This window comes from Phaethon aethereus (assembly GCF_964289735.1).
Source record: "Phaethon aethereus genome assembly, chromosome: 1".
Taxonomy (NCBI): domain Eukaryota; kingdom Metazoa; phylum Chordata; class Aves; order Phaethontiformes; family Phaethontidae; genus Phaethon; species Phaethon aethereus.
The window spans coordinates 214,276,296-214,301,086 of record NC_138575.1 but is presented as its reverse complement, the minus strand read 5'-3'; the positions used below and the strand labels follow the sequence as shown (position 1 = coordinate 214,301,086).

Here is a 24,791-nt window from a genome sequence, read left to right as displayed (position 1 = left end):
AAATGAAATGACTTGCTGCCAGGAAGATGAAGATTATGCTACTACTAGTAGTTGACAGAAGCAGATGTGAACACATCACAAGTATGCTATTAGTTATGCTGATTACCCATGCTTATCCTGAATTTAAGGCTGAATAGGATCCTTTTTTCCCAGAATAGCAATGGTTAAGCCTTATCTATTATAAAAGTCCAATTTTCTGTGATTTCCCAATGGCATGTTAATTCTGTGTGAGGTAGATCTTTGGAGACACAAGAGTTCATTGCCATTGACTTGTTACATTTCCGTGGCACAGCAGTGCCATGCAATGCTAGCCCAGTTTCCAGGGTCAGTTCAGTCATTACTTTACTTGGTAGGACCAGCTCGCCTGGGTGTAGTGTGACAGTGACACGGGCAGGAGTGCGTCAGCTTGTGTTCCAAGCTAACTTGGTAGATAGCTCCATGTGAGACTGCTTTGATCCTCAAAGAGTTGCCTTCAGGACTGGTTCAGGTGGACTTGGAGTAAGGATGTGTTCAGTAACAAGACAGCCCAGTGCCATACTCTTCTAGGACAGCTGACAGCCTGCCTTGATAGCGATAGAAGAGAAGATCGCTGTCTTTGCCAGTAATAACTTCCCCTAGAAACTCACCCCACATTTCGTATGTTGCAAGAAAGCAAGGAAAACTATGGATGGAAAAGAAAATATCCTTGTATTTGTGCTTTGGAAACTTGCATGTATTTTTTATTCCCTGTTACTGGAGCAATAGCAACTACAAAGATGCAGAGTTTGATGATGGATGTGCTTGATATAGAAGCTGTTGAAAATTAAAGGTTTTCTGACTAAACATGAATCAAGTCATCAAGGATTTTTTGATATTATTTCTCTGTGATTTTGGTGATATGTTAGCGTATGCAAATGCTTTGGATTCAATCTTTGACTTGTAGACCTAAAACAAGCTTTGGCTCACCCTTAGAGGTTCTGGCATGTCTTCATTTAGATAATGTTAGCCAGTATTTCTGGATGGCTTGTTTCTGTTTTGTCAGTGTCACTTACCTTGACAAATAAGTTTCCATTTTTAACATGTAAGTTCCAGCTTCCGAGTATAGTGTCACATGTTATCTATCTCAGCTGGTTGAAGGTAACAGAACTTAAAAATAGGTGAGAAATGGTGAGAGGAGCTAATGGTTCTTTAAAATCTCACAAACTGAACTGGGATTGGGAATCACAGAATCATTAAAGTTGGAAAAGACCTTTAAGATCATGAAGTCCAACCACCAACCCAACACCACCATGCCCCCTAAACCATGTCCTGAAGCGCCACATCTACACGTTTTCTGAACACTTCCAGTGATGGTGACTCCACCACCTCCTGGGCAGCCTGTTCCAATGTTTGACCACTCTTTCCGTAAAGAAATTTTTCCTAATATCCAATCTAAACCTCCCCCGGAGCAACTTGAGGCCATTTCTTCTTGTCCTATCACTAGTTAGTTGGGAGAAGAGACCAACACCCACCTCTCCACAACCCCCTTTCAGGTAGTTGTAGAGAGTGATGAGGTCTCCCCTCAGCCTCCTCTTCTTTTCCAGACTGAGCTATATAACAGTATATATTTATACTATTGATTATATTAATATAATACTAATTACATAATATAATAATTATATTAATGAATTATCTAGTAATTCTATATTGTATATTAATTATATGTTATACTAATATAATAGTAAATATATTAGTATAATACAGTCTTCATCTAGTTTCTCATCTTCATCTAATTAAACATTTATCACCTATAAATTTGTTCAAGGGCAAACAGAGGCTCTGAACACAATGCCATTTGCTTTCTCCACTTATGCCCACTTTAGTAGGAATAAGAGGATATTACTTCTACTCCCAAAGCTGCATCAGGATAGGATATCATTATACTTCTGGATAAGTCCAGGGTCCTGCACTTCGGCCACAACGACCCCATGCAACGCTACAGGCTTGGGGAGGAGTGGCTGGAGAGCTGACCGGCAGAAAGGGACCTGGGGGTGCTGGCTGACAGCCGGCTGAACATGAGCCGGCAGTGTGCCCAGGTGGCCAAGAAGGCCAACAGCATCCTGGCCTGTATCAGCACTAGTGTGGCCAGCAGGAGTAGGGAAGTGATTGTGCCCCTGTACTCGGCACTGGTGAGGCCGCAGCTTGAATCCTGTGTTCAGTTTTGGGCCCCTCACTACAAGCAGGATGTTGAGGTGCTGGAGCGTGTCCAGAGAAGGGCAACGAAGCTGGTGAGGGGTCTGGAGCACAAGTCTTATGAGGAGCGGCTGAGGGAACTGGAGTTGTTCAGTCTGGAGAAGAGGAGGCTGAGGGGAGACCTTATCGCTCTCTACAACTACCTGAAAGGGGGTTGTGGTGAGGGGGGTGTTGGCCTCTTCTCCCAAGTAACTAGTGATAGGATGAGAGGAAATGGCCTCAAGTTGTGCCAGGGGAGGTTTATATTGGATATTAGGAAAAATTTCTTCACCGAGAGGGTGGTCAAGCATTGGAACAGGCTGCCCAGGGAGGTGGTGGAGTCACCATCTCTGGAAGTGTTCAAAAAACGTGTGGATGTGGCACTTCAGGACATGGTTTAGGGGACATGGTGGCGCTGGGTTAATGGTTGGACTTGATGATCTTGAAGGTCCTTTCCAACCTAGTGATTCTGTGATTCTGTGAAGTCCTGGAAGGACACGGAATAAAACTGTATGATTTTTATGGATATTCATTTTTATGGGAGCTACACATACCCAGTTTCACACAGCCCAAAACTTACCTAAGTCTATTAACCTGTTGTGTTTTCTGGGTTTTTTTGAATTGTTGAGGAGTACTTTGCATTTAAAACTTTCTTGACTTTTATAAAAAATTGAGTGGAGGTGAAACAACATATAGTTTAAAGTCCAAAGTCCCATTCCCAATATCAGACATCACTGGCAACATCACCACTGTGCTGAAATCTGATCAGTGGACGTTAAATACTTGATTAATTATATGTATTAGGAAAAGGCGCATCACTTGTATATAGATGTATATTTTGGTGAAGCGTTCTAGAGATGAGGAGGTATGTAATTACATACACATTTAGCATATGGCACTGAAGAACAAGAAAATATAATTTGTATATATAGACTGGGCTAGAAAAGTAGGAGAAGTTTTCTGTTATTTTTCAGTGACATAGTCACACTATATTGTGTTTTTGAAGTGGGTGCATTCTCTCAGCTGCCTGGTGTAATTTCCGTGCTCTGCAAAAGAAGTACAAAACGTGCTCATCATACGATGCCCGTGACATGACTTACTTCTCCAGCTTGGAAAGCAGGGCTGGTATTTCTTTGTTAAACTTAATTCTGATTTTTTTCTTTCTCTTATGTGTGAGCGCAAAGGAATTAGCAACCGTCCAGAGCTATCTGTATAGATAAATGTAATGGAAATTTTGAGCAGTGTTTCCAGTCTCCAAGTTTGAAAAAAATACACTCCAACCTCAAAAAACCCACCACAATGACTCCCCCAGAAGTTTTTTATCTGTTGTGAGATGCCAACACCTACATGTTGGACTTTTCTGATTTCCTTCATTCAATTCATGTGTTCATGCTTTGCATCTTGGAGGTGCTGGAGATTACCCTGTGAGAATCGGTACCGGCTTTGCCTGGCAAGGTTTTGGTAGCTGGGGGCTGCAGGGGTGGCTTCTGTGAGAAGCTGCAAGAAGCTTCCCCCATGTCCGACAGAGCCAGTGCAGCCGGCTACAAGATGGACCCACCGCTGGCCAAGGCCGAGCCCATCAGTGATGGGGGTAGTGCCTCTGGGGAATGGAGTGAAGAAGGGGAAAAAAGCCCCGCAGAACAGCAGCCAGAGAGAGGAGTGTGAAGATGTGAGAGGAGCAGCCCTGCAGCCCCCAGCCCAGAGCAGGAGGGGCAGGAGGGGCTCCAGGCGCCGGAGCAGAGGGTCCCCGGCAGCCCCCGGGGAAGCCCCCGGGGAGGCCGGCTGTGCCCCTGCGGCCATGGAGCTCCACGGGGGAGCAGATCTGCACCCGCACCCGGGGAGGGCCCCACGCCGGAGCAGGGGGATGCCCGAAGGAGGCCGTGACCCCGTGGGCAGCCCGTGCTGGGGCCGGCTCCTGGCAGGGCCTGTGGCCCCGTGGGGAGAGAGAGGAGCCCCGGCTGGAGCAGGTTTGCTGGCAGGACCTGGGACCCCGCGGGGGCCAGGCTGGAGCAGCCTGTTCCTGAAGGACGGCACCCGTGGGGGACCCAGGCTGGAGCAGCCTGTTCCTGAAGGACGGCACCCGTGGGGGGCCCAGGCTGGAGCAGCCTGTTCCTGAAGGATGGCACCCATGGGGGGACCCAGGCTGGAGCAGCTCATGAAGAACTGCAGCCTGTGGGAAGGACTCACGCTGGAGAAGTCCGTGGAGGACTGTCTGCCGTGGGAGGGACCCCAGGCTGGAGCAGGGCAGAGGGTGAGGAGTCCTCCCCCTGAGGAGGAAGGAGCGGCAGAGACCAGGTGTGATGAACTGACCACAACCCCCATTCCCCGTCCCCCTGCGCCGCTCGGGGGGAGGAGGGAGAGAAATGGGGAGTGAAGTTGAGCCCGGGAAGAAGGGAGGGGTGGGGGGGAGGGGTTTTAAGAGTTGGGTTTAGTTCTCATTACCCCACTCTGATTTGATTGGCAATAAATTAAACTACTTTCCCCCAAGTGGAGCCTGTTTTGCTCATGACAGTCACTGGTGACTGATCTCTCCCTGCCCTTATCTCGACCCACGAGTCTTTCGTTATACTCTCTCCCCCGTCCAGCTGAGGAGGGCAGTGATGGAGCGGCTTTTTTTGGCACCTGGCGTGAAATCCAGTCAGCCCAAGAACTGGGACACTGTGATGGAGTCCCAGACATGGTGGCACTCCAGCTATAGTGACAGGAATTGGCAGGGCCTTGATACTGTCTCTGCATAGTAGTTGTAATCGTAAATGCCCCCCGTGTATTTGCAGAGCGAAATAATTGTTGGAGGTTTAACTGATCTCTTAAACAGTGTTATCAAAGATGGTTAACTTCCCAGCAATAACTTTTGGAAGGTTATTTTCATAACTAGCATGGTCTTTCACTTGGTTGAAGTAGTTAATTGTAGAAAATATTCCATGTTACGTATTTAATTTTTTTCTTCATATTTTTGGGGAGCCTTTGTGTTTTATCTGAGTGATTGCACACATTCTTGGTATGGACTTTTTTTTTTTTAAAGTTGTTTCTTGTAAAAATTCAAAATTGGAAGCATTACAGATGCTCAGAAATCACATCTATATGATATTAGAATACGAAAGGACCAGAATTCCATTGCAGAGGTGACAAATCCCCTCTCTGACTGTGAGCTAAGGTTTAGGCTTTGTGTTATATCACTCCAAGTTTCACAACCAGTCTCTCAACTACTTTGTTTTTTTGGTGATGCAGCCTTCTATTTCAAATACTGCACCTGCATGTGCAGCACTAAAAATATGATCTATTTGAACAACACTGTAGTAATTTAAATTAAAACTATATTAGAGTAAAATTTGGTCCCTTGCTACAATATAAGCCAGCGAGGAATGAATTCTGAGGTAGCACTAAAATTTGGTTCTCAAAGTAGTGTTTTCCAAGGCTGTGCACAAATACTTTATTCACTCTGTAGTTCTTCAAGCTCAGTTTTGAGATTTTAATGGATTTTCAAGACTTCCTGCAATACTTGCGAACCTCAGAGGCATGTCTATGCACCACGGCATCATGCTGGAGATCTGTGTGTAGACTGAAGGTAAGCAGGTAAACCTGCATGGGGCAGTCGTCACAAGGAAATATTACATAGCCAGAAACAGAAGTTTAAGTTTCAACGAACTTTTCAACATGGTCAGTTATCTTGAACGTGGCAACAAACTGATGCGGTCCTAATGCTTATGGCTCAATACCTTGTTGTAACAGTCTCGATGATGACAGCAATGTTCTGCATTATAGATAATTAAGAATATTTTTGAGTAACAGAGTAAAAATCTTACTTCAAGTCATTACAAATAATATCTCACTGATCTAAAAGGCATGTATCACCTTCAGTCTGTAACTCTGAGATGGCCTGGGCATATTGAGAATGATTGTTAATTTCTTTAAAATCTTTTTATAGCTTTTCATTTTATTATAAGTTTATTCTGATTATATATGTCCATTTTATTAAACATCAGAGATACAGGCAATATAATATAAAAATATAAATGGATCATCTCCCTGTAATCACATTTTCCTCAAAGTGAAACAAATCAAAGAGCCAAACATTTCCCTCAAATCCAATTATCAGATCATCTGGAGAAAGCAAATGTTGTATCCCTTTCTCTTGAATGCTTGAATTAATCAGTCAATCTTTATGTGAGAGGTTTAGTTCATTGAAATTTTGAATGACCTGCAAATGGCATGAAGTATGTTTACAGAAAACAGCCTCAAAAAGCTTAGCTTCTTTTTCTCTTCTTTTCTTTTTTTCTTTTTTCCCCATTGCAGAGAGCCAGTAGAAAAAGCCTGAGGAGAATTTGGAGGTAGATAAATTTAGCACAAGTCTCAGTGTAACATAGAATTGCTGCAGATGCCACGATTATTTAACCTGAGCCAAATGTGGTATGAATTTAAGATCATTTTCTTTTTAATCTCATAACATTGTGTCCCTTTGGTGACAGACTGACCGTTCTCATTGTTCTAACAACAATGAAATGGCATCGGTGCAACCTCGTCCGCAGAGGTGGACGTGGTTTTGTGCGCGTGTCAAGGTATGTTTTTCTGTATCCTGATGCCCCTAGAGGCGATTTGACTTCCCATTTTCATGCCTTCAGGGTTTTTTTGCTGTTTCCTATTTTTGTTCTGTGCCCGATTTGGAGAGAGTGTTTGGGTTTTGCTGTAGCAGAAGGTTACGTTGTTTTGGTGAAACACTTGTAAGAAGAAGGTTAAAATTGGGTAGTGGAAAAACGACATCACTTTCCAAAATTCAAAAACCCAATTGAATTAGCAGAGAAATCCTTAACGTCATTGTTTAGTTAGCTCTTTTAATTGATGTTGGCTTCTTCTATTAACTGTGTGAGGCAGGGGCTTTGATGAAGGGTTTTGAGAAGGAAATGTGGCCATCTGAGTGACTCAGTTGTTCCTCCTGAGCCCATAGCACAGCGCTGTTGCTACACAAACACCTGGAAGGGGTGCGTCCAACTAAAATAATTTAAAAAAGAAAATAATTTTTTGCTTTTAAGATCTTTTGCGAAAAATTTCATTTACTCAGAAATGCATATTTCAGGAAGCACTAATCTCAGAAGAAATGAGAGCTTTGTAAGTAGCAGAATAATTAACCGCTAGAAATCTGATTTCGTTGTCAGTAACACACAAAACTTGACTGGCAATCAGATGTGAAGTGTTAATTGATAACAGCTTTGGTTTACAACCCTGAATCCAATGTTGTAATTTAACTTCAGTATAAACAGCTTTCTTTTCAATCGCAGTGTCCCATTCTTGCCAGAATTGCAGAATTTTTCTTCAAAAATGTAATTCCCTGGATTTACATGAAAGCTTAATGGGACCATAGCTCACTGTTGAGTACGCTGTTTGTCATCTTCATTCACCCTTTCTTTCCAAGTATTGTAAATTATGGATTCAATATAGGTCTAGAAAAAAATAATGTACATGCTCTACTGTGTTTTTTTCACCTTCTCCTTGAATGGTGTCCCTACTTGCTGCTTCCTTGTTAACTTACTTTTTTTAAAAATATAGGTTTATATTCACTGCATGCAATAGTTACAAAAATGTAGCCTTTTCAAAAGATCATCTTTTACTTCACGCACAGCTAAAAGAAATGTCATGGATACATTCTTTCACATTTTATTTAAACACACAAAAGTTAAACTATCAATCTGATTTGGAAACACAAGCAATAAGACTTTTAATTGTATTTTGATCCCAGCTGCGTTGCCCATTTAATAGGTTGAAGTATAATTTTTGTAAGAGTTTCTGCTACAACTCTCCTGACTTCAGTTATTTTTAATCTGATTTCTGAGATGTTTTCTGAAAGGTACGTGTTGTCCATGGGGTTAGATTTTCTTGGTTATAATTGCTCCTTATCATTTTCTTCATAGTCCTGGGTTGAATAGGTAAGACCTATGGGTGAAGACAGAAAGGAAATAAATGTTTAATCGCAAAAAGGGAAATTCAGAGGAGAGAGAATCCGGGCATAAATTCTTTTTTCCCTTAAATTCCCTCTGGAATTTCTCTGCACAAGTCACAAGTGCCTTGTGATCCCACTGAGTCTTCTAGGAGGCAGCTCTGCGTGTGATGGTGACGTTCTCTGCCTGTAGCCGTTGCTGGTTCTCCTGCGGTTAGGTGGTCCAAAAAGGTGGGGCCTCCTTCCTGACCCTTGGTGAGAGGAGGGGAAGAAAAGGTTTTCTATCAGTTTTTCCATCCCAGTCCTGGCAAAGTGGAAGAAGAGAGGAAAGCGGGTGGTTATTCCTGCTCCTGCATCATCTGGGAAAAGTTGGGATATGGAGACATAGCACAAAGGAAGGGCTTAGGTTTGATACTGGGGGAAACAAAGTTAACAGCAGCTGGTGGATGGAATCATGGAACAGGTTATTTTTGCTCTCAGCATTTCCAGGTGCCTTGATATGATGATTGTTCACTGTCTCTAAGAAAATGTTTCCATCTGGAAGGATGGACAAAAATGTTTACACGTCTACACAGGGGACCACAACTTAGTTTGAAATATGGATATTCTTTTTGGGTTGAGTTATCTTTGTGATATATGCAAGTTTTAATGTCTTTATTAAAGGTGATGAGTTGAAATGGCCATAATTACAAAAGAAAAAGCAAAAATAACTCATTGTGCCTCATGTACCTGTAGATCTAGAAAGGAAACTCCTTTATTTTTAGATGCTAATCAACTGCAAGCAGTGGTTTTGATCCTGTCATGGTTTAACCATCAACTAAGCCGCACGCAGCCGCTCGCTCACTCCCCCGCAGTGGGACACGGGAGAGAATCGGGAGAGTAAAAGTGAGGAAACTCATAGTTTGAGATAAAGACAGTTTAACAGGGAAAGCAAAAGCCGCGCACGCAAGCAAAGCGAAACAAAGAATTCATTCCCCACTCCCCATGGGCAGGCAGGGGTTCAGCCATCTCCAGGGAAGCAGGGCTGCATCACGTGTAACGGTGACTTGGGAAGACAAATGCCATCACTCCGAACATCCCCTCCACCCCTTCCTTCTTCTTCCCCCGTTTATATACTGAGCATGATGCCGTATGGTATGGAAGATCCCTGTGGTCAGTTGGGGTCAGCTGTCCTGGCTGTGTCCCCTCCCAACTTCTTATGCACCACCAGCCTCCTCACTGGTGGCGTGAGGAGCAGAAAAGGCCTTGACTCCGTGTCAGCACTGCTCAGCAATAATGGAAACATCCCTGTATTATCAATACTGTTTTCAGTACAAAACCAAAACATAGCCCTGTACTAGCTACTATGAAGAAAATTAATTCTATCCCTGCCAAAACCAGCACAGATCCAAACGAATGGTATCTAAATCACTATCTGCTTACAAGTAGGGTGCTGCAATTTTAGATTTGATGCACTTTATTTCTGATAGGAAAATATATAAGCAAAGTATTCTTTTTTTTAAGCTGATGTGAAAGTCATGAGTAGTTCCTGAAATCAGAGGACTCTTGTATAACCATATCTACAAAGATTTTTAGGATGCCATTTCCCATAGATTTATCTAAATGAAGACCAAAACGTTTTTTTGCAGCCTCTTCATAAACTTCTGACACCTCAATGGATTTGGGCATATAGGATTAGCACAATAATCATGTTCTTCTTTGGCCCCTGAGAAGGATCTAGATACCGTTCAGATAGTTGGAAAGTTCGCCACCACTAAGTAATGAGAAGTCAAAATAGCTTTTGTGGCATGTCCAGTCATAATTTTTAGAAATCATATTTTCCGCTCAAAAATGAAAATGTGTGTTTTCTTCCACTGGGAAAAATACTAGTGGTACACATTTCTGAATAACCTTTGGTTTCAGTTTCCTTTGTCTTAGTAGATTTGACTGGATTCACTCTTACTTTATATCCAGAGATATAAAATACTTTGTTTTAAAGTAACCTTTTTCTACATAGTTACCTCAGTGAGGAAGATCTTATTGGTTTGGAATTGTTCTTGGGTCCCAGAGCCTTTTGGAAAATTTATGTTACAGTCACCACATAAACAAATTAGTCTCAAAACAACTTAGAACTGAGTTTGAACTAATTCTTCCATTTCTCTGATTCAGAATGATTAAATGTGTGTCCCTGAGTCTTGAATTTCTTTATAATCTTGTTTTTCAGTGGTGCTTATTCTGCACTTTAATCTCGATTATCATGGTGGAAAGTGTCAGACCATGAGGAGGTATAGAAAAGGTACAGATGGATTTTGTTTTTTTTAAGAAAAAGAAATGAACTTTTGAGAATAACATTTAGAAGACAGATGGGGGAAGAAATACAAAATAGGAGTTTGACTTGCAGGAAGGAAGAGCAAAGAGGAGACGGAAAAGGAAGAAGAGAATTGGATACAGAAGACCTCAGAAAAATGACACCTCTTGCTCTTGACTGTTAACACTGGGGAGCAGATGAGGAATGAAGGATAGAAAAACAGAAGGAGAATGGTATAGTAACTTCTCTAAGTAGCTTAAAACAGAAAATGGATTATCTTCTAGAGTTCAGCACAGCTTACAAAGGAGCGTAGATAGCCGTTAATTCCTAATAGCAAGGGATTTAATAGCAAGGGATGTAGCTGGCATGTTCAGACACAGTCACGTTTCATCACAGTGATCCTCCCTTCTCCATAAAATGAGACACCTTAACTGGGAAACGTCCCCCCAGCCAGTCTTCCTTTGCAGGCAGAAGTGCTGCAGTAATATGCCAACACACGTCCCGCACTAGCAGTGTTTCCTTCCCACGTGGCCATAATGAGAGCTCTGCATATAGGAGTTTCTAATTTACTCTTACCGTGAAGGATAACATAAGCAATATGTTGTTAAACAGGGTATATGTTGTTGCTGTGAGCTGCTTTCTCCGTACCAGTCCCATGGGTGAAAAGTGACTTGTTTCCTCAGAAGGCTTCTTGCGCAGGGTATGTCAATTGGTCATGGAGAAAATCTTTAGAAGAGTTATGACAAGACATACTAATAAAAAACCCCAAAACATAATTGCTGGCATCCAGCCTTACAGTTCAGTATGGGAACTTCTCCTTCTCACAGGTTGGAGGGAGAGTAGTGTAAGGTCCTATACAGCACCTTTTACACACAAACATAAATAGCGTTAGTTCGTGTCTTGTTGGAAGTATAGTTAGTATCAAGCCTTGGCTCTATTCCACTGTTTCTGTTTTCTTTATGAAAAAATAAATGTGTGTGGCCGTAAGTTAAATTTATATTATAAATATGCAATTAAAATCGACCCTATTGCTCATGTGCCAAAACTGTCCCAGCAGGGGAATTTGGAGAACCCAAATTTATTGCTTTGGCTCCTTGATTCTTCTTCTCTTCCTGCTCCAACAGTGGCTCTGGCCAAAACCAAGCTGGAGCAGAGCAGAGCATTTCTGCTGTCTGATCAGGTATGCGGTACCCAACAGGGACAGCTGGCAGAGTCTCTGGTGCCACTGGCTTTGTACCAGGGACAACTTCCCCTCTGATGGGAAAATGTAACCAGATTATGCGCCCTTTAAATTATTGCTTGCTGGGAAAAAAATGGTGCCGCCCTCCTGCAGCCTGGGATTCGGTCCCTGGGGCATTCAGGGTGGTGAGCTTCGCCAAGTACCTCTAAAGGCGTATGGCTCACCAGTTATCTCAGACCTTCCAGGTTGAATAATACCCTAAAATCAAGGTTATAATACACTATTGAGATTTTTCCCATCTCGGGGGTATCTGCAACGCTGTGCACATGTAATGCGTTTTGCTGTGCTCATTTGCAGCTTCAATGGCTGGCGGGGGTCAGCAGCAGAGTGCAGACTTTTTCACCCCTTAAGCAATGAAGCATTGAGTAAAAGTTATTATTACCAATTAGTGGTGGCATTATTATTACCAATTAGTGGCTGTATGAAGCAAATCATTAGTCTTAGTTCAGTTATTAGCAGCCAGGTGTTCATGAAACGCGCCATGTGCGGCTAGCCTTGGACCTCAGCAGTCTCCGTCAAGGCCAGTCACGGAATTTGTGACGTCTCCACACTGTCCCTGCATGGATTTTTGTTGTCCCTCCCCAAAAGAAGTGTGCCTGGAGTCAGTGTGGAGGGATGCTTTGTTGCTACCAGTGTTGTGTACCTGGTGAGTGAATAAATAAGGCAATTTCAATGTCTAGACCAGTATTCTGACACCTTAATATGCTGAATTCATGATGTAAAGCCAAAAACTAGACCTCCAATTTTTTTGTGCATTGCCGCTTCATTTGTAAGGCCAAAATTGCCCCCCGAGATGGGTGAGTTACAGCACAAATTGCTCTTGGTCTAAAGTATGGTTCTCTAGGAGTCCTGTTTTTGAAACCCTTAATATGCAATATTTCTACATATGCATTAGTTTTGCATAACCACTTTACACAAGACATTTTAGACAGCAAACAGCATGAATTAAGTTCTATTTAAGAACTTAAATAGCACTTTTATACTGTGCTATAATTAAAAAAATCAGGAAGTTAAAGGGAAAAAAATTGAATTGTATCTCTAGTCTTACTTCCATAATGAACTATGTATTTAACTTTGGTGCATTTTGCAGGAGGGTTCATAGCTGTAGCTCCATAACTATATAGAATAGCTAAGAAAATAAGAAAAATAAGAAGAACTAATAAAATTCCGATACACCGAATACTTATTGCATAGAATTGACCTGAATCGTGTAATTCGAATAAGCATTAGAAATCTTTTTCATGTTTCTTGGAGTAATGAGAAGAGGGTTGGAGTGGTGTTTTTGCCTTCAGTGATTCAGATATCTTCTGATTTTCAGTATTAGTGAAGAAAGAGTTTGACCGACAGTTTCTTTCAGGAGAGTGTAAAGCAAATGAGTCGTAGGGTGGCCTCCGCTGGGTCGGGTCAGTCCGAGCACTAGTTGGGTAGGGACATCTGCTGGTGCAAAAAAGGAATAATTGAACACTTGCAACTCAAAGTGTAGTTGCATTGGAGTGATTAAGGCAAAAACATCATTATGTTCATGCCATAATTACTTTTCTGTTTCAATATTATTCTAGAAACACTTATATGCATGTTTACATTTCAGTTTGTGTATGGTTTTAATTTACTGGAAAAGAAAAGTAGAAGCTAAGGCCCTATTCTTGAGCTGGCAGCTTGCAGACATAATGTGTTGAACTCCCTTAACTGAAAGGGCATTTAACTTAAAGTCAATTGGAGCTTTAAAATCAAACTCGTGATAGTGGACCATGCAGGTGTATGTAAACCCTGTGCATTTGCGTTTGTAGTTCTGCCAGTGATTCACTGGGATCTCGGGGCAAAGCTCGTTTCATTTGTTTCAGTTTATCACTCACCGATTGTTTCAATCCATCTTTCAGTCCATCTTTCTGTACAAGTGCTGTGATAATTTTCAGCTTCTGAATTCCATAGGTAAAGAACCGTAAAAAGTAAAATGTTTATGTATCTTTTGTTACAAAGTTCTATATTAATTAAAGTCACAGTGAGCAATTTTATTTTTATGTGTTTACCTTGAAGCCCTATAGGTCATATATACATGACCAATATTTCATTTGCAGTGATTTTAAAAGAAAAACATTTTAAGATTAATTTTTTGGTGCTGTGTGTAACTGTGCCTGATACTTATTTAGCATTGTGCACAAGTTGACAAAAGCAAGTCCTTGAAAACATGTGTTGAAGGCCATACCCTTGGGAAGAGTTTCCCAGGAGTGTTGAATGCTGTGACATCTTACCAGCACCGCACCAGGCACCCACCTGCCAGGAGAAAGCAAGACTTTCTTGGTTTGTGAACATAATTCATCTCATTATGTTCTTCCTGCCGTTCGTGTGTGGCCAGCCATCGGTAGCATGCGTTGACCACACATGGTGCGTTCTGGGAGATGGTGTCGCATGCTTTTGGGAGTGTTCGGGCACAAACTTTTTGGGGACAACTTGGTCTCTGCAGGCAGAAGGCAAAGGTTTGTGTTCGTCTAATCACACTTATGAGCCTGTTGCGACTGCCGTCCTGTCGTCTCTTAGAGCAGATGTATTCTTGAAGTGGCGGTGTTGATAAGTTGTTTGTTTGTGCTTTATGTATTGTGTCAGGAATGCGTTGTTACCATGAGGTACTCCCCATGCAATTCTATAAAAAGAAAAGGTGAAAAAAACCCAAGTATCCGCTCTTTGCTTTGCTACCAACATGACACTGAGAAGTCTTCCAGGAAGAATCTGTAGCAGCTGCAAGCTTCAGCTCCTTTCATTGTATCCTGGACAGAAAAAAGTCAATAACCTAAATCTTTCACAGCCAGTTATGGACTCTTTACTGTGGTCATTATTTGCCCAAGGAACTGTATAGTCTGTAAGGAAGGATGTATATAATCAAGCTCAGAATCACAGCAACCACTATATAATTGAAAAACTGTGACTTTCAGATTGAGAGTCTTCTGAAAGTAATGAGCTGCAGAGATCAGCACTGTGCAAAATAGAACAATTTATCTCAAAGTCAGAATAAGTATTCCCTGCAGCTCTTCACAAGAGGATGGGGTTTTTATCGAGGTCCAACCCTACTTTCTCTTCTTGCAGTAACACTTGTGTTTCATAAAACTCATCATGACTTCTTTTCCATAAAGCAACAATTCTTTGTCATATGAAATCTTCCATTGTCACCCCAGTGGTTCTGTCACCATCCTTGAAAAATTTCTCCGCTCTTGGTTTGGATAGAAGAGAGAAGCACTGGCATTAGTATGCTGTACCCTTTATTTCTGAGATGTCCCAAGGCCGTGGTGACATCTGTGAAGTCAGGGATAGCCACAGAGTTGTTACAGACGTGCTGTTTTCTGTTAATGAGAAGCCGGTGTTCATCCGCGGCCCTTCTACGTAATACTTAATCCGTAACACTTTATATTGTATTGCAAGCAATCCGTTAGAGAAAAAACCTGTTGTTTTTATGTTTCAGGTGCAAAGATGGCTTGAAAGGATTTACATACTCTGCACTAAAGTAAGTAAAGTTTCTGTGAGTATGTACCGTAAAGTGAAGATTTTGAGGAATCCTGCACAGCATCAGGTCCACTGTATGAAAAGTGCATGCACTCCTAAGAGAAAAACATGCTGTTGTAAAACTTTTCCAGTTTTGGGGTTTACAGCATACTTTGAAGAAAGTATAATATGCTGGCAAGAGAGGAATCTTTTCCTATTTGGGACATTTATTGAAAGAAAATGCAGACATAGGGTTGCATGTTTTTGAAGGAGCATTACTCTTTTCTCTTCCTAAAACTGGGATTCATGATTCCTGATATCCTTCTGGAAACAAATGGCTGCTGTGTTTTGACCTGGAGTTTATTTACAAAATGTTGAGTGAATACAACAGTAGTTCTGTGACCAACACCCAAATAAATCATGGACTTGTAGCATATTCATTTGAGAGATCCTAAATGTGCCACTAAATCTTGTGTCTGCCCTAGTGGTCCAGGCTCTCCTAAGCTTTGCTTTGCAATGGGACCCTCTGGTATTAGTCATTTGTGTAGTTGAATTTCTCTCATCTTTGTGTCTTGTGTCAGAAGTACAAAGACACGTTATTCTTATCTGTCCTTCATACACTCTGCTGCCTGTCTACCACTCGGTGTCCACCAGTGCGTGGACAGTGTCAACTCACAGGTGAAGGCAAGAGCTGAAGCCAAGCAAGGCAGACTTGCTGTTGTTGGTAGTGGAAAATATATTATAGAGTTGGCAGCTGTGAAACAGCTGTGGAATTTGATATAAAGTGCCAATAATTAAATAATTCAGTCTGTAGTCCAGAAATCTGGCCATGAAACACCAGTTTCTGAAATCAGCAGCTTACTGGGAGATTCAGTCATGTACCAAATGACAAAGTTTTTATACTTTCATCGCCCTCAGCAAGTCTACCAAAATACAGTATAATTCGGATTATAGTGCAAACTGTTAGGAAACATCTTGCCGTTATGACCTCCTTTGCCCTTGATATACAGTAATTCTACACCTAAGATGAACTGGTATATTGACAATATCAACTTCTGGGTGAAGAAAGAGGGCTGAAGATGAAGCCAAGCAAAACAAAGTTGATGGTCTTGGTGGGAGCGAAAACATTTTGAAGATTTTACAAAATAGATATTTTATAAAAATATTGTAGTAATCATCAACCTTTATGTACCCTCATTTTGCTGGAGATAATTGGGATATTTCATGTGCCTTTTAATTTTCTTATTTGGTGTTCTTGCTTTGTGTAAGAGATGGACTTTCCCAGAAATGTTTTTGTTCCTAGTTTTAAAAAATTCCTTTCAGCAATTGTGACCATTATCTGAAGTTTAAATGTATGTCAGCGAATTGCTCTTTTCAAAGAGATACAGGGTTTGGCAGCTGTATAGGATGCATTTTCTTTTGCAGACCCATGGATAGTAACTTCAAGCTTGTCTTGAAGACTTTAGAGCCTTATATTGGGCTTAATGTATTTATTTGAGTTATTTATATACTTATTGTTTTGCTCTGTTTTGTTTTTTCTTTCAGGTTCATTGTAGGGAAAGAAGAAATCCCCACTCATTCATTTTCACCTGAAGCAGCATTTGCAAAAATAGATAGACAGATAAAGCGTTGTGAAAAAAAATCACAGACAACGAACATACTGGCTCTAACAAAAAAGCTTATGGACAAAGTGTGAGTTGAAGAAAACAAAAGCAAAACAAAACAAAATTAATCATTCTTACATAGCTCATTTTAATGGTTTGTTACATTCTATTTGACAATGTTTTATAATACTTTTGCTTTACATTTAAGTGTTCTGCATTTCATTTTTACTGGGTAGTTAACACCGACAAATAATGAACTCTAATGAAAGCAAAATTTAGGACCTGTATGTCATAGCAATGATTTGCAATGTGCGGTTTTCTAACGAGGGAGAGCAAGTTCAATCAATTCTGAGTGGCAGAGTGGTGGTTGCTTTTTCTGCAGTTTTCAGCAAAACCACCTCATGGCATGGTTCTGCTGGTGCTAGTAGTAATATTAAGGAGAGGAAATTGCACAGCAGCAGACCTTACTTAGGTCACCTTAAGGGACCATAACATCATCTTTTTGGTGAGCTACATCCCTGTATTGCATAAAGGAGAACTGCCTAAGAACAGGGCTGGTAGCACCTGGCCTGCCTCCTCTGTAAGGAAATAGGAAATTGCAAAGCAAAGAGTGAGTCTGAAACTGTTTTGCACAAGATCAGATCTAGACATCTGAAGCTAGGTAAGATAGGTTCCCTCCTGGTCTACAGGATCCAATTTATTATCCCTTAGTATGAGCTTGAAGAAATGACAACAGATAGCTTTTCAGGCTAATGTGTTCGGATGATGTACTTCTGCTCTGCTTGATTTGTCTGCTTCAGGCACGTTGACTACCATAAGGACTCGTTCATTTACAAGGAAGGTGGAATAAAAAATGGATTAAGGGTCCATGTCCCTTAATTCACCACACCCATGAATCTTCACTTCCATTGACCTCTCCAGGAGCAGTTTTATGACAAGATCTTTACCTGCTGACATGCAGGAGAGAAACAAGTCTTCCAAGTGCATTGTGTTCTCAAAGTAGTAGCTTATCTTACTTGGTCAGATCATGAACAAAAATGAAGTGACCTACATCACGTGGCAATTTCCTATGATTTGCTGTGGTTTTTAATTGAAAAATATAAGGGAAGTCAGCAGAGGCTTCTCAGGCGTGACTGTATTAGACAACAAGGAGTAGACAGCTCGAGCCATATGCACATTCTTTTAGCTGAGGTGCTTACAGCTATTTTGCTTTAAATACCCCTTACTCGGTTTGCTAAATATAGTTTATAGCTCTTCCATTCTTTGTTAAATACAAGGGTCAAGGGACTATGGGTGGAGAGCATTTTTTCTTTAAGATTTTGAAACGTCCAACTCAGACATTCAGAAAACTCAATTTTCAGTCCTAATGCTCTCACAGGTTTCTCTTCCATATGGTTCTTTTCAATATAATTGAGTCTAAATGCCTGTAACCTGATCACATTCTCATTACAATTTTTGCTACATAAACTGACCTCACAGATGATTTATGACCATTAGGCTTTATAGTACATGATTCAAAACTTCCAAGGTATTTGGCACAGAATATAAGTAGTGTAATTTATTTTGCATTAAAACTTAAATACTTGGCTATAGCAAAATATAATGTTCAGACCTGGTATGACATTACTTCTTTTAATTCTACATAATGCAGGGCTAACAACTGTACAATCCACATGTCCCACCACCCCAAGCCAGTCACTTTTCAAACGCTCAAGGTCAAATTCTTAGTCTGAAGTAAGAGCTACATGAAAATCAACACAGGAGAAGAAATAGCCCAGAAGTGAAAGGCTTGTAACTGAGAGAAGTCTCACACACTACCTCTGTGCATTTGTATGTTCTGCATTGCCCTCCAGTGAACCTTACAATGGTATGAAAGATGTAAGGACACAGATAATGGGTGCTTGGTCAAATATCCTTCCAGAACCATGGAGCAGAGAGAAACCGGGAAGGGTCACATCACTACTCCCTGTTGACCACAGCAGAAAATTTGTTCTTTAGTTTTGTATTTAATGTGTAGCATGGCAAGAATTTGGATCCAAATAAGTGTGCAGACACTTTTTGCTATACAACTAAAGTATTGTTAGTTTTTATTGTCCTTTTATAGCATCATAAAAGTTCACAGTGCCCTTCAATGGGTAATGGGGAGAATGAATGGTGGGAAAATAGCACTTTATGTATTTTTAGGCAAGAAAAATTTATAAAGTCTCCTGCCGAAGATGCTGAAAACAGCTACGAGTTAATATGTGTTTCATTGTGCTTTTTGCAGGTGCAAACATGGCCCAAGGCATAGATGCTGTAAACACTATGGAGATAATTGCATCTCATACTGTATTAAAGTAAGTGCAGAAAAAGTTAGATTGACAAACTCTGACAAAGTCAGGGTAAAAGTCTTTAGTCAGAAAAAGCACATACTTTCGAAGTGAGAAAGGAGCCTGTTACTCATTCTTCTTCTATTGAAAATGTGACAAGCCTGAAAACAGATTTTCTCAATTTAGGACAGAGTGGTGCGGGGTTAAAGTTCTCTGGTCTTTCAGATTAGCTGGAGTGAATGAATAACATAAAACGTGTGGGAAAAAATGGGCTGGCGAGCAAGGAACTTGTTTAGCTATGTGATGCACTTCACGGCTGAGCCCACTTGTGACTCCACCCTAAATAAAGCACCTGGAATGTGCTGCTTCGGCAGGCGGCGCGGCCCCGGCGCACGTGCAGCTGCGCGGGTCTGGCGCGGGCGCTGGGCTCGCTCCTCCATTTATTTTAAGGGCTCAGAGTAATGAGAGATTGGTCGCAGTTGCTGCGCCCAGGAAGAGCTGTTTATGTCCGGTGGCATAATTCGTCCTCCATTATTAATGTGATCAGCGCATTTTTTTTCAGAGGAGTACTGTGTAGAGATTTGTTTTGGCTGGCGTCGGGTTGGCACAGGTGGTACCACCTGCTATGCCTGTTTTAGGAGTTGGTAACACTCCAGAAGATCTCAATCACTTAATAACTTACCCATTTTTATTTACGGAGCAGCAAAAGTGGATTTGAGTATCTTCAGATGCTTTTGATACATATTACTTTCAAAAATAACTCTTTAAAATTAAAATTTTACATACAGTTAATGTTATCTCAGAAGAGCTATGCTTAAATTTAGCATCGGATGAGATCTAGCACAACATTTACTCTTGTATGTTTATTAACATCATCATTTTGTGTCGTACTAGCACCCTTTTTACACTGCAGTATATCAGCGTACCACTGTGTAGCATGGATATAAGTTGTGCTGGAGTTGATAGAATTTGAGATGGTGCTTAAGTGTTCTGCTGAATCACGATGAGACTATGGAGTAGAGCATTCACGAATAGTTTAGGATAGTTATGTCACTTTTCAGTTGTAGGTATGACATATATTTAGCAGAACTTAGATTCAAATTGCAATTTTACAACCTCTCACCAGTATCTCAGTCCACTTAATGTTTCATTCACGGGCTCTTTTCTTCAAGGCATAACATCTTTGGGACGCAGACTTTCCATTTGCTTTGTGCTTGTTCCGTGCCTTGCCTAGTAAGTTTGCTGTTCAGTGCCTCCTGGCCCACTTTGTCTCCCATCTCCTAAGTGCTCATGCGTGGTGACCATCCTCTGCGGAGAAGACATCCCGTGTGCCTTTGTTTGTAGAGTACTCTGTGGTTTCCCCATAGATATCAGTGTCTGGCCTTCAGAATCAATGTCAAAGACTGCAGTGAATACTATATTCAAAACAAAGATTAAAATTAAGCAGAAGTGATTTTATGGGTTGATATGCTGCATTTCCAGATCTCTGCTGATGATAGTGTCTCCTAGTGTGCATCTTTTTCCATGGGTGCCTTCCTATAACTTCAGTCTGCTGCACTTTTACTTAAAGTGCTGTCTTTCATTACTAAGCAATATTTTACTACTTAACTCCTGTTAGTCCAGACTTGGTTCCTGAGTTTATTTATTAATCTCATACACAATCCTTATGCATTCTGTGCTGCATGCTCAGCAGCCAAATCTGTAAGTACCCTCATAACACTGTATTATTTTACAAGTGCAGTTAGAGCAAACAAGGATTTCTTGTAACAGAACTGATGCCTCTTCTCCGTGGAAAACCGTCATAATCTGCTGGAAGAATGATTGTGTGTGTGACTTCATGGGTAAAGAGAGAGGGGATCTGACCGTTATGGAATATAAGGAGCTGGAAATGCCTTTAAAATAGGAGGGTGACCAAGAAAGAAGAGTTAGTCTTCTTCGGTCACTAGTGGAGTGACCCAAATCTGATTCCAGGTTGTGAGTTCCTCAGAGTACAGTAGACCATCCCCACACTATTCTCTCTATCCTTACTAAGGCGAGTAGGAAGATGTGTTAGTGGTGAAAAGAGTAGGAAAAACAAAAAGGGAATATTCAGGACTCTCTGTCCTCTTCAGTTGTTTATTCAGCATCATTTTGTTCACATTTCCTATACCTCGAAAGGGGATGAGGGGAGAAGAAAATCCAACTGATAATGGAGCTGAGCTAAGTCTTGACCTGACTAAAAATAATAATTAAAAAAAAGACATTTTTATAAGGCTGGTCTCTCTTTAGAGAAACCAGTTGTGCATTTGAGCTATACTTCATTCTTGTACCAGACTTGTGTGGTATTTTAGTATAAATTATTCTTGACTACAATAATATAATCAGGGAAATATCACTGAAGTGGCAGCCAGATCTTTGAATTTCCTACCTTTTCTGTGACTTTTTTTAAATTAAAACATGAGTGAAAAGTTTATTTTTATGTATTTGGATTTTTAAAGATACAAAATACTTAAAGCATTTTCAGTTTTCTCTTATGGCTGTTCCTGGATTTGATCAGTAATAACTGTCAGCTAACATGATTTGACCATGTTTTTGTAATTCCGTATATGTAAGGGAACTTTCAGATCTGATAATGATCTGATGAGCTGTTTACTGCCAAAATTTCCCCTCCGTGCTGTATTTTCCCTTACCCTTGAACCATTACCCATCTTCTCATCTTACCCTTACCCATCTTCTCATTATCATATCTGTGCTTTAATTGTCATTGCGTGCTCTTTTTCTCCTACTTCACATTTAAATGCACATTATTAGCACATTGACATAATCCATGATAGCTTTTACGTAACATTTAGTAATGACATACCACTTCATTAGGTAGACATTAGCCAGCAGTAGTAGTCCAGTTGTCCTCTTTTTCTGCTGATGCTGTGGATGACACTGGATGACCCTCACAACTTACCTAATGACTAGGATCACCAAAAAGTATATGAGGTTATTTTCTGATGATTGTAATCTCTGCATTCTCTCTCGAAGGAATATGGGCAACCGTATACCCAGAACAAATTTTAAATATCTTAACTAATTTATTTTAAAAAATTATTTTAACTAATTCCTAATATGTCACAACAGGTGCACTGAGTTCTGGTACGTTACTGAACTCTGTGTATGTGCACACACGTGCTTTTCTGAATTTGAGTGGTAGCCAAATCTTGACTGTATTATTAACTTTTTAAGAAATCTGCTTCTCAAAAGATAAAAAAAAAAGGGGTATTCAATGAGTTTTGCAGATGTGTAGCTTCACTGTGTGCTGCTACTTCTGGCTGATCTGAGTCCCAACTCTAAACTTCTGTGCAGAAATGGCTCTTGGCAGCGTTTTCTTTGCTCACACTTACTGTAGTGTCCTGCATATGCTCTTACTGTTTTCTACCTCCATTACCATTTGAGGACCTTTTATGGAAAAGTTACAATATTGTGCATTGATTATAAGATGTAATACTTTCTGTGACTCTAAAAAACACCTATAAGGGTGGCATGGATTCACCTGGTTGACTTAATGAGCTAAACAAAGTTTTTGTGCGCTACTTGTTGCTGTTTAGTGCACATCAAAATCTCAGTGCTTCAGTTCAGCACTTGAAGTAGGCTACTCATAAAAAAATATACTTGAGTGTTTCCAGTTGGAATTTAGGTGTTTCCTAATGCAGTGTTCCTTACCCCATCGGAGTAACCTTTCCTACAGCTGGGTGAAAATATCAAACATGCCATACTGCTGTTCTCTTGTTTTGGTCTTTGTTCATAACTGCTGGTTTTAGGAATTTCTTTTTATATAATGGTACCTGGTATCGTAGTCATCACATTTTTTTGGAAGATGAGGGTTATGTACTTCACACTAGGATACCTCTTCATTTTAGGGGTGAATATACGTTCATTTTAATTTTGACATTTTGACACAGTGCATTTATATCCTCGCTTACCTCGCATACCTTTCAGTAGGCATTTTTATTGCACGATCAGAAAACACTGGGTCATTAGCTGTTCAGTACATACAATTTGCATAACTTTAAGAGTAGCAGATGAAAAAGTGGAAATTTTTCATTCATAGCTACTGGATCATTGGATGACACAATATATTTTCTTCTGCTTGATTCTCATAAACCACTTCTTGAGTAGCAGGGAGAGTAATTGCTTCAGGAAGAGTTTATTACTGGATGTTTAACCACAATAAAATTTTATGAGCTTTATGATGCATTATAAAGTCCTGTAGGAGGCAAAAATGCTTTGAATTTCTGAGTTTGAAAGGTTGTTCAATCAATCCCTCTGCCGGTTGTCCCTGTAACTGGAATTGTGTTGGTGTGCCTCAGTATCTTCCAAAAAATGAACTACAGAAATGATGAGCATTGGGTGCCTGCCTTATTTGCCAATGGCAAGTGACAGATAGTTTTCAGATAAGGAATCTTCCAACCAAAAAATGCACTGATTTTATTCAGAATGACTAGAGAAGTTCAGCCATAGGGTAAGAATAATGATAGGAAGCTTTAGAGGAAGCTATAAGAAACTGGGGAGACAAATTTGGAAAGAAAAAGCCGGTGTGGTTTTGTGACATGGTATAAAAAAGCAGATCTGTATCCAAAGTGGAGTAGTAAGAAAAATTCATTGGAACCCATGTTATCCTTTTTCAGTAGCTCTGCACATAATCTCCGTTCCAGTGTTGCCCTTTCTCTTGCTGCAGGCGTCACTCAGCCTCCAGTCTGGTTGAGGGAAAGTACGTGAGCACGTGCCAAGCCACCAGGGTCAATTTCTAATTCTCACACTTTCTGAATTTTATTTTTTGTGGACTTTTTCCTCCTTTAGTGCTTTCTCCAGGCATTTGAGTATAGAAGTGCTGTTTTTCTCCACCACATTACTTTCCCCTATATACCCATTTGTGGTTAAAAGCTGGTCAGTAACCTGGAAATGAAGTCATCAGGTTTATTTCAAAGGACAGAATTTTGGAGCAGGAGAGAAATAGAGTTTGTCCCTTGAGGTCTTTCAGATATTCATAGAAATTATAGGAGAGTCAGTTGTCTATGATTTTATTGCCTTTGCTATCTTACAGGGGAATCAGGAAAAAAAAACTGGTCTTGAGTTTGAAAATGGGAATGCATTTTACATAGTATCTGCAGAGTGAGTTTTAAACTGCTCCATGTCAAAAATAAGTACTTCTGTAGATGTTTTTGGGTTTCCTTTTTCTGAATTTGTGGTTTCTTACCACAAAGTCTTTCTTTCTTTTCTCTAGGGCTTCATTAGGATGTTTAGCATTGGTTACCTGATCCAATGTTGCCTTCGGATTCCATCCACCTTCCGGCATCTGTTTACAGAACCATCCCGGCTGCTTTCCCTCTTCTACAACAAGGAAAATTTCCAGCTTGGAGCTTTTCTGGGATCTTTCGTCAGTATATACAAAGTAAGCTTATAACATACAGAAATGCTGAATACCATGGGTTTTATTTCACTTTCAGAATATCACGAAAAGCTAAAAAGTCTGCTGCTTACTGAAACTCTTTGCTACAGCACGTCATCGACAAATTCTATTGTATTGCAGTAATCAAATTGTAAATAGAAAACTGTTCTTCCATGCCATATGTTTTTTCTATCATTTCTGAATAAACCAGGTGGATAAACCAGCACGGTATTAAGATCAGGAGATAGGGATTACTTCAGAGAAAGTGAATTCAGATTTCAAAGGGACTTGCTGTTACACAAAAATGTCTTAGTGCAGATACAAGTAGTGACTGCAGTAGCAGTA

General features: G+C 40.5%; 1 protein-coding gene across 1 annotated transcript in view; it reads left to right on the top strand.

Moving 5' to 3' along the window:
* The window catches only part of TMEM135 (transmembrane protein 135), a gene marked incomplete at its 3' end in the record, with an annotated part of 196,066 nt that overhangs the window by 161,460 nt on the left and 9,815 nt on the right, over positions 1–24,791 (top strand). Inside the window, exons 7-10 of the mRNA XM_082001436.1 lie at positions 15,098–15,139; positions 16,663–16,809; positions 18,988–19,057; positions 24,282–24,449. Coding sequence (XP_081857562.1) covers positions 15,098–15,139; positions 16,663–16,809; positions 18,988–19,057; positions 24,282–24,449 — 427 coding nt within the window. The remainder of the gene's footprint in view (positions 1–15,097; positions 15,140–16,662; positions 16,810–18,987; positions 19,058–24,281; positions 24,450–24,791) is intronic.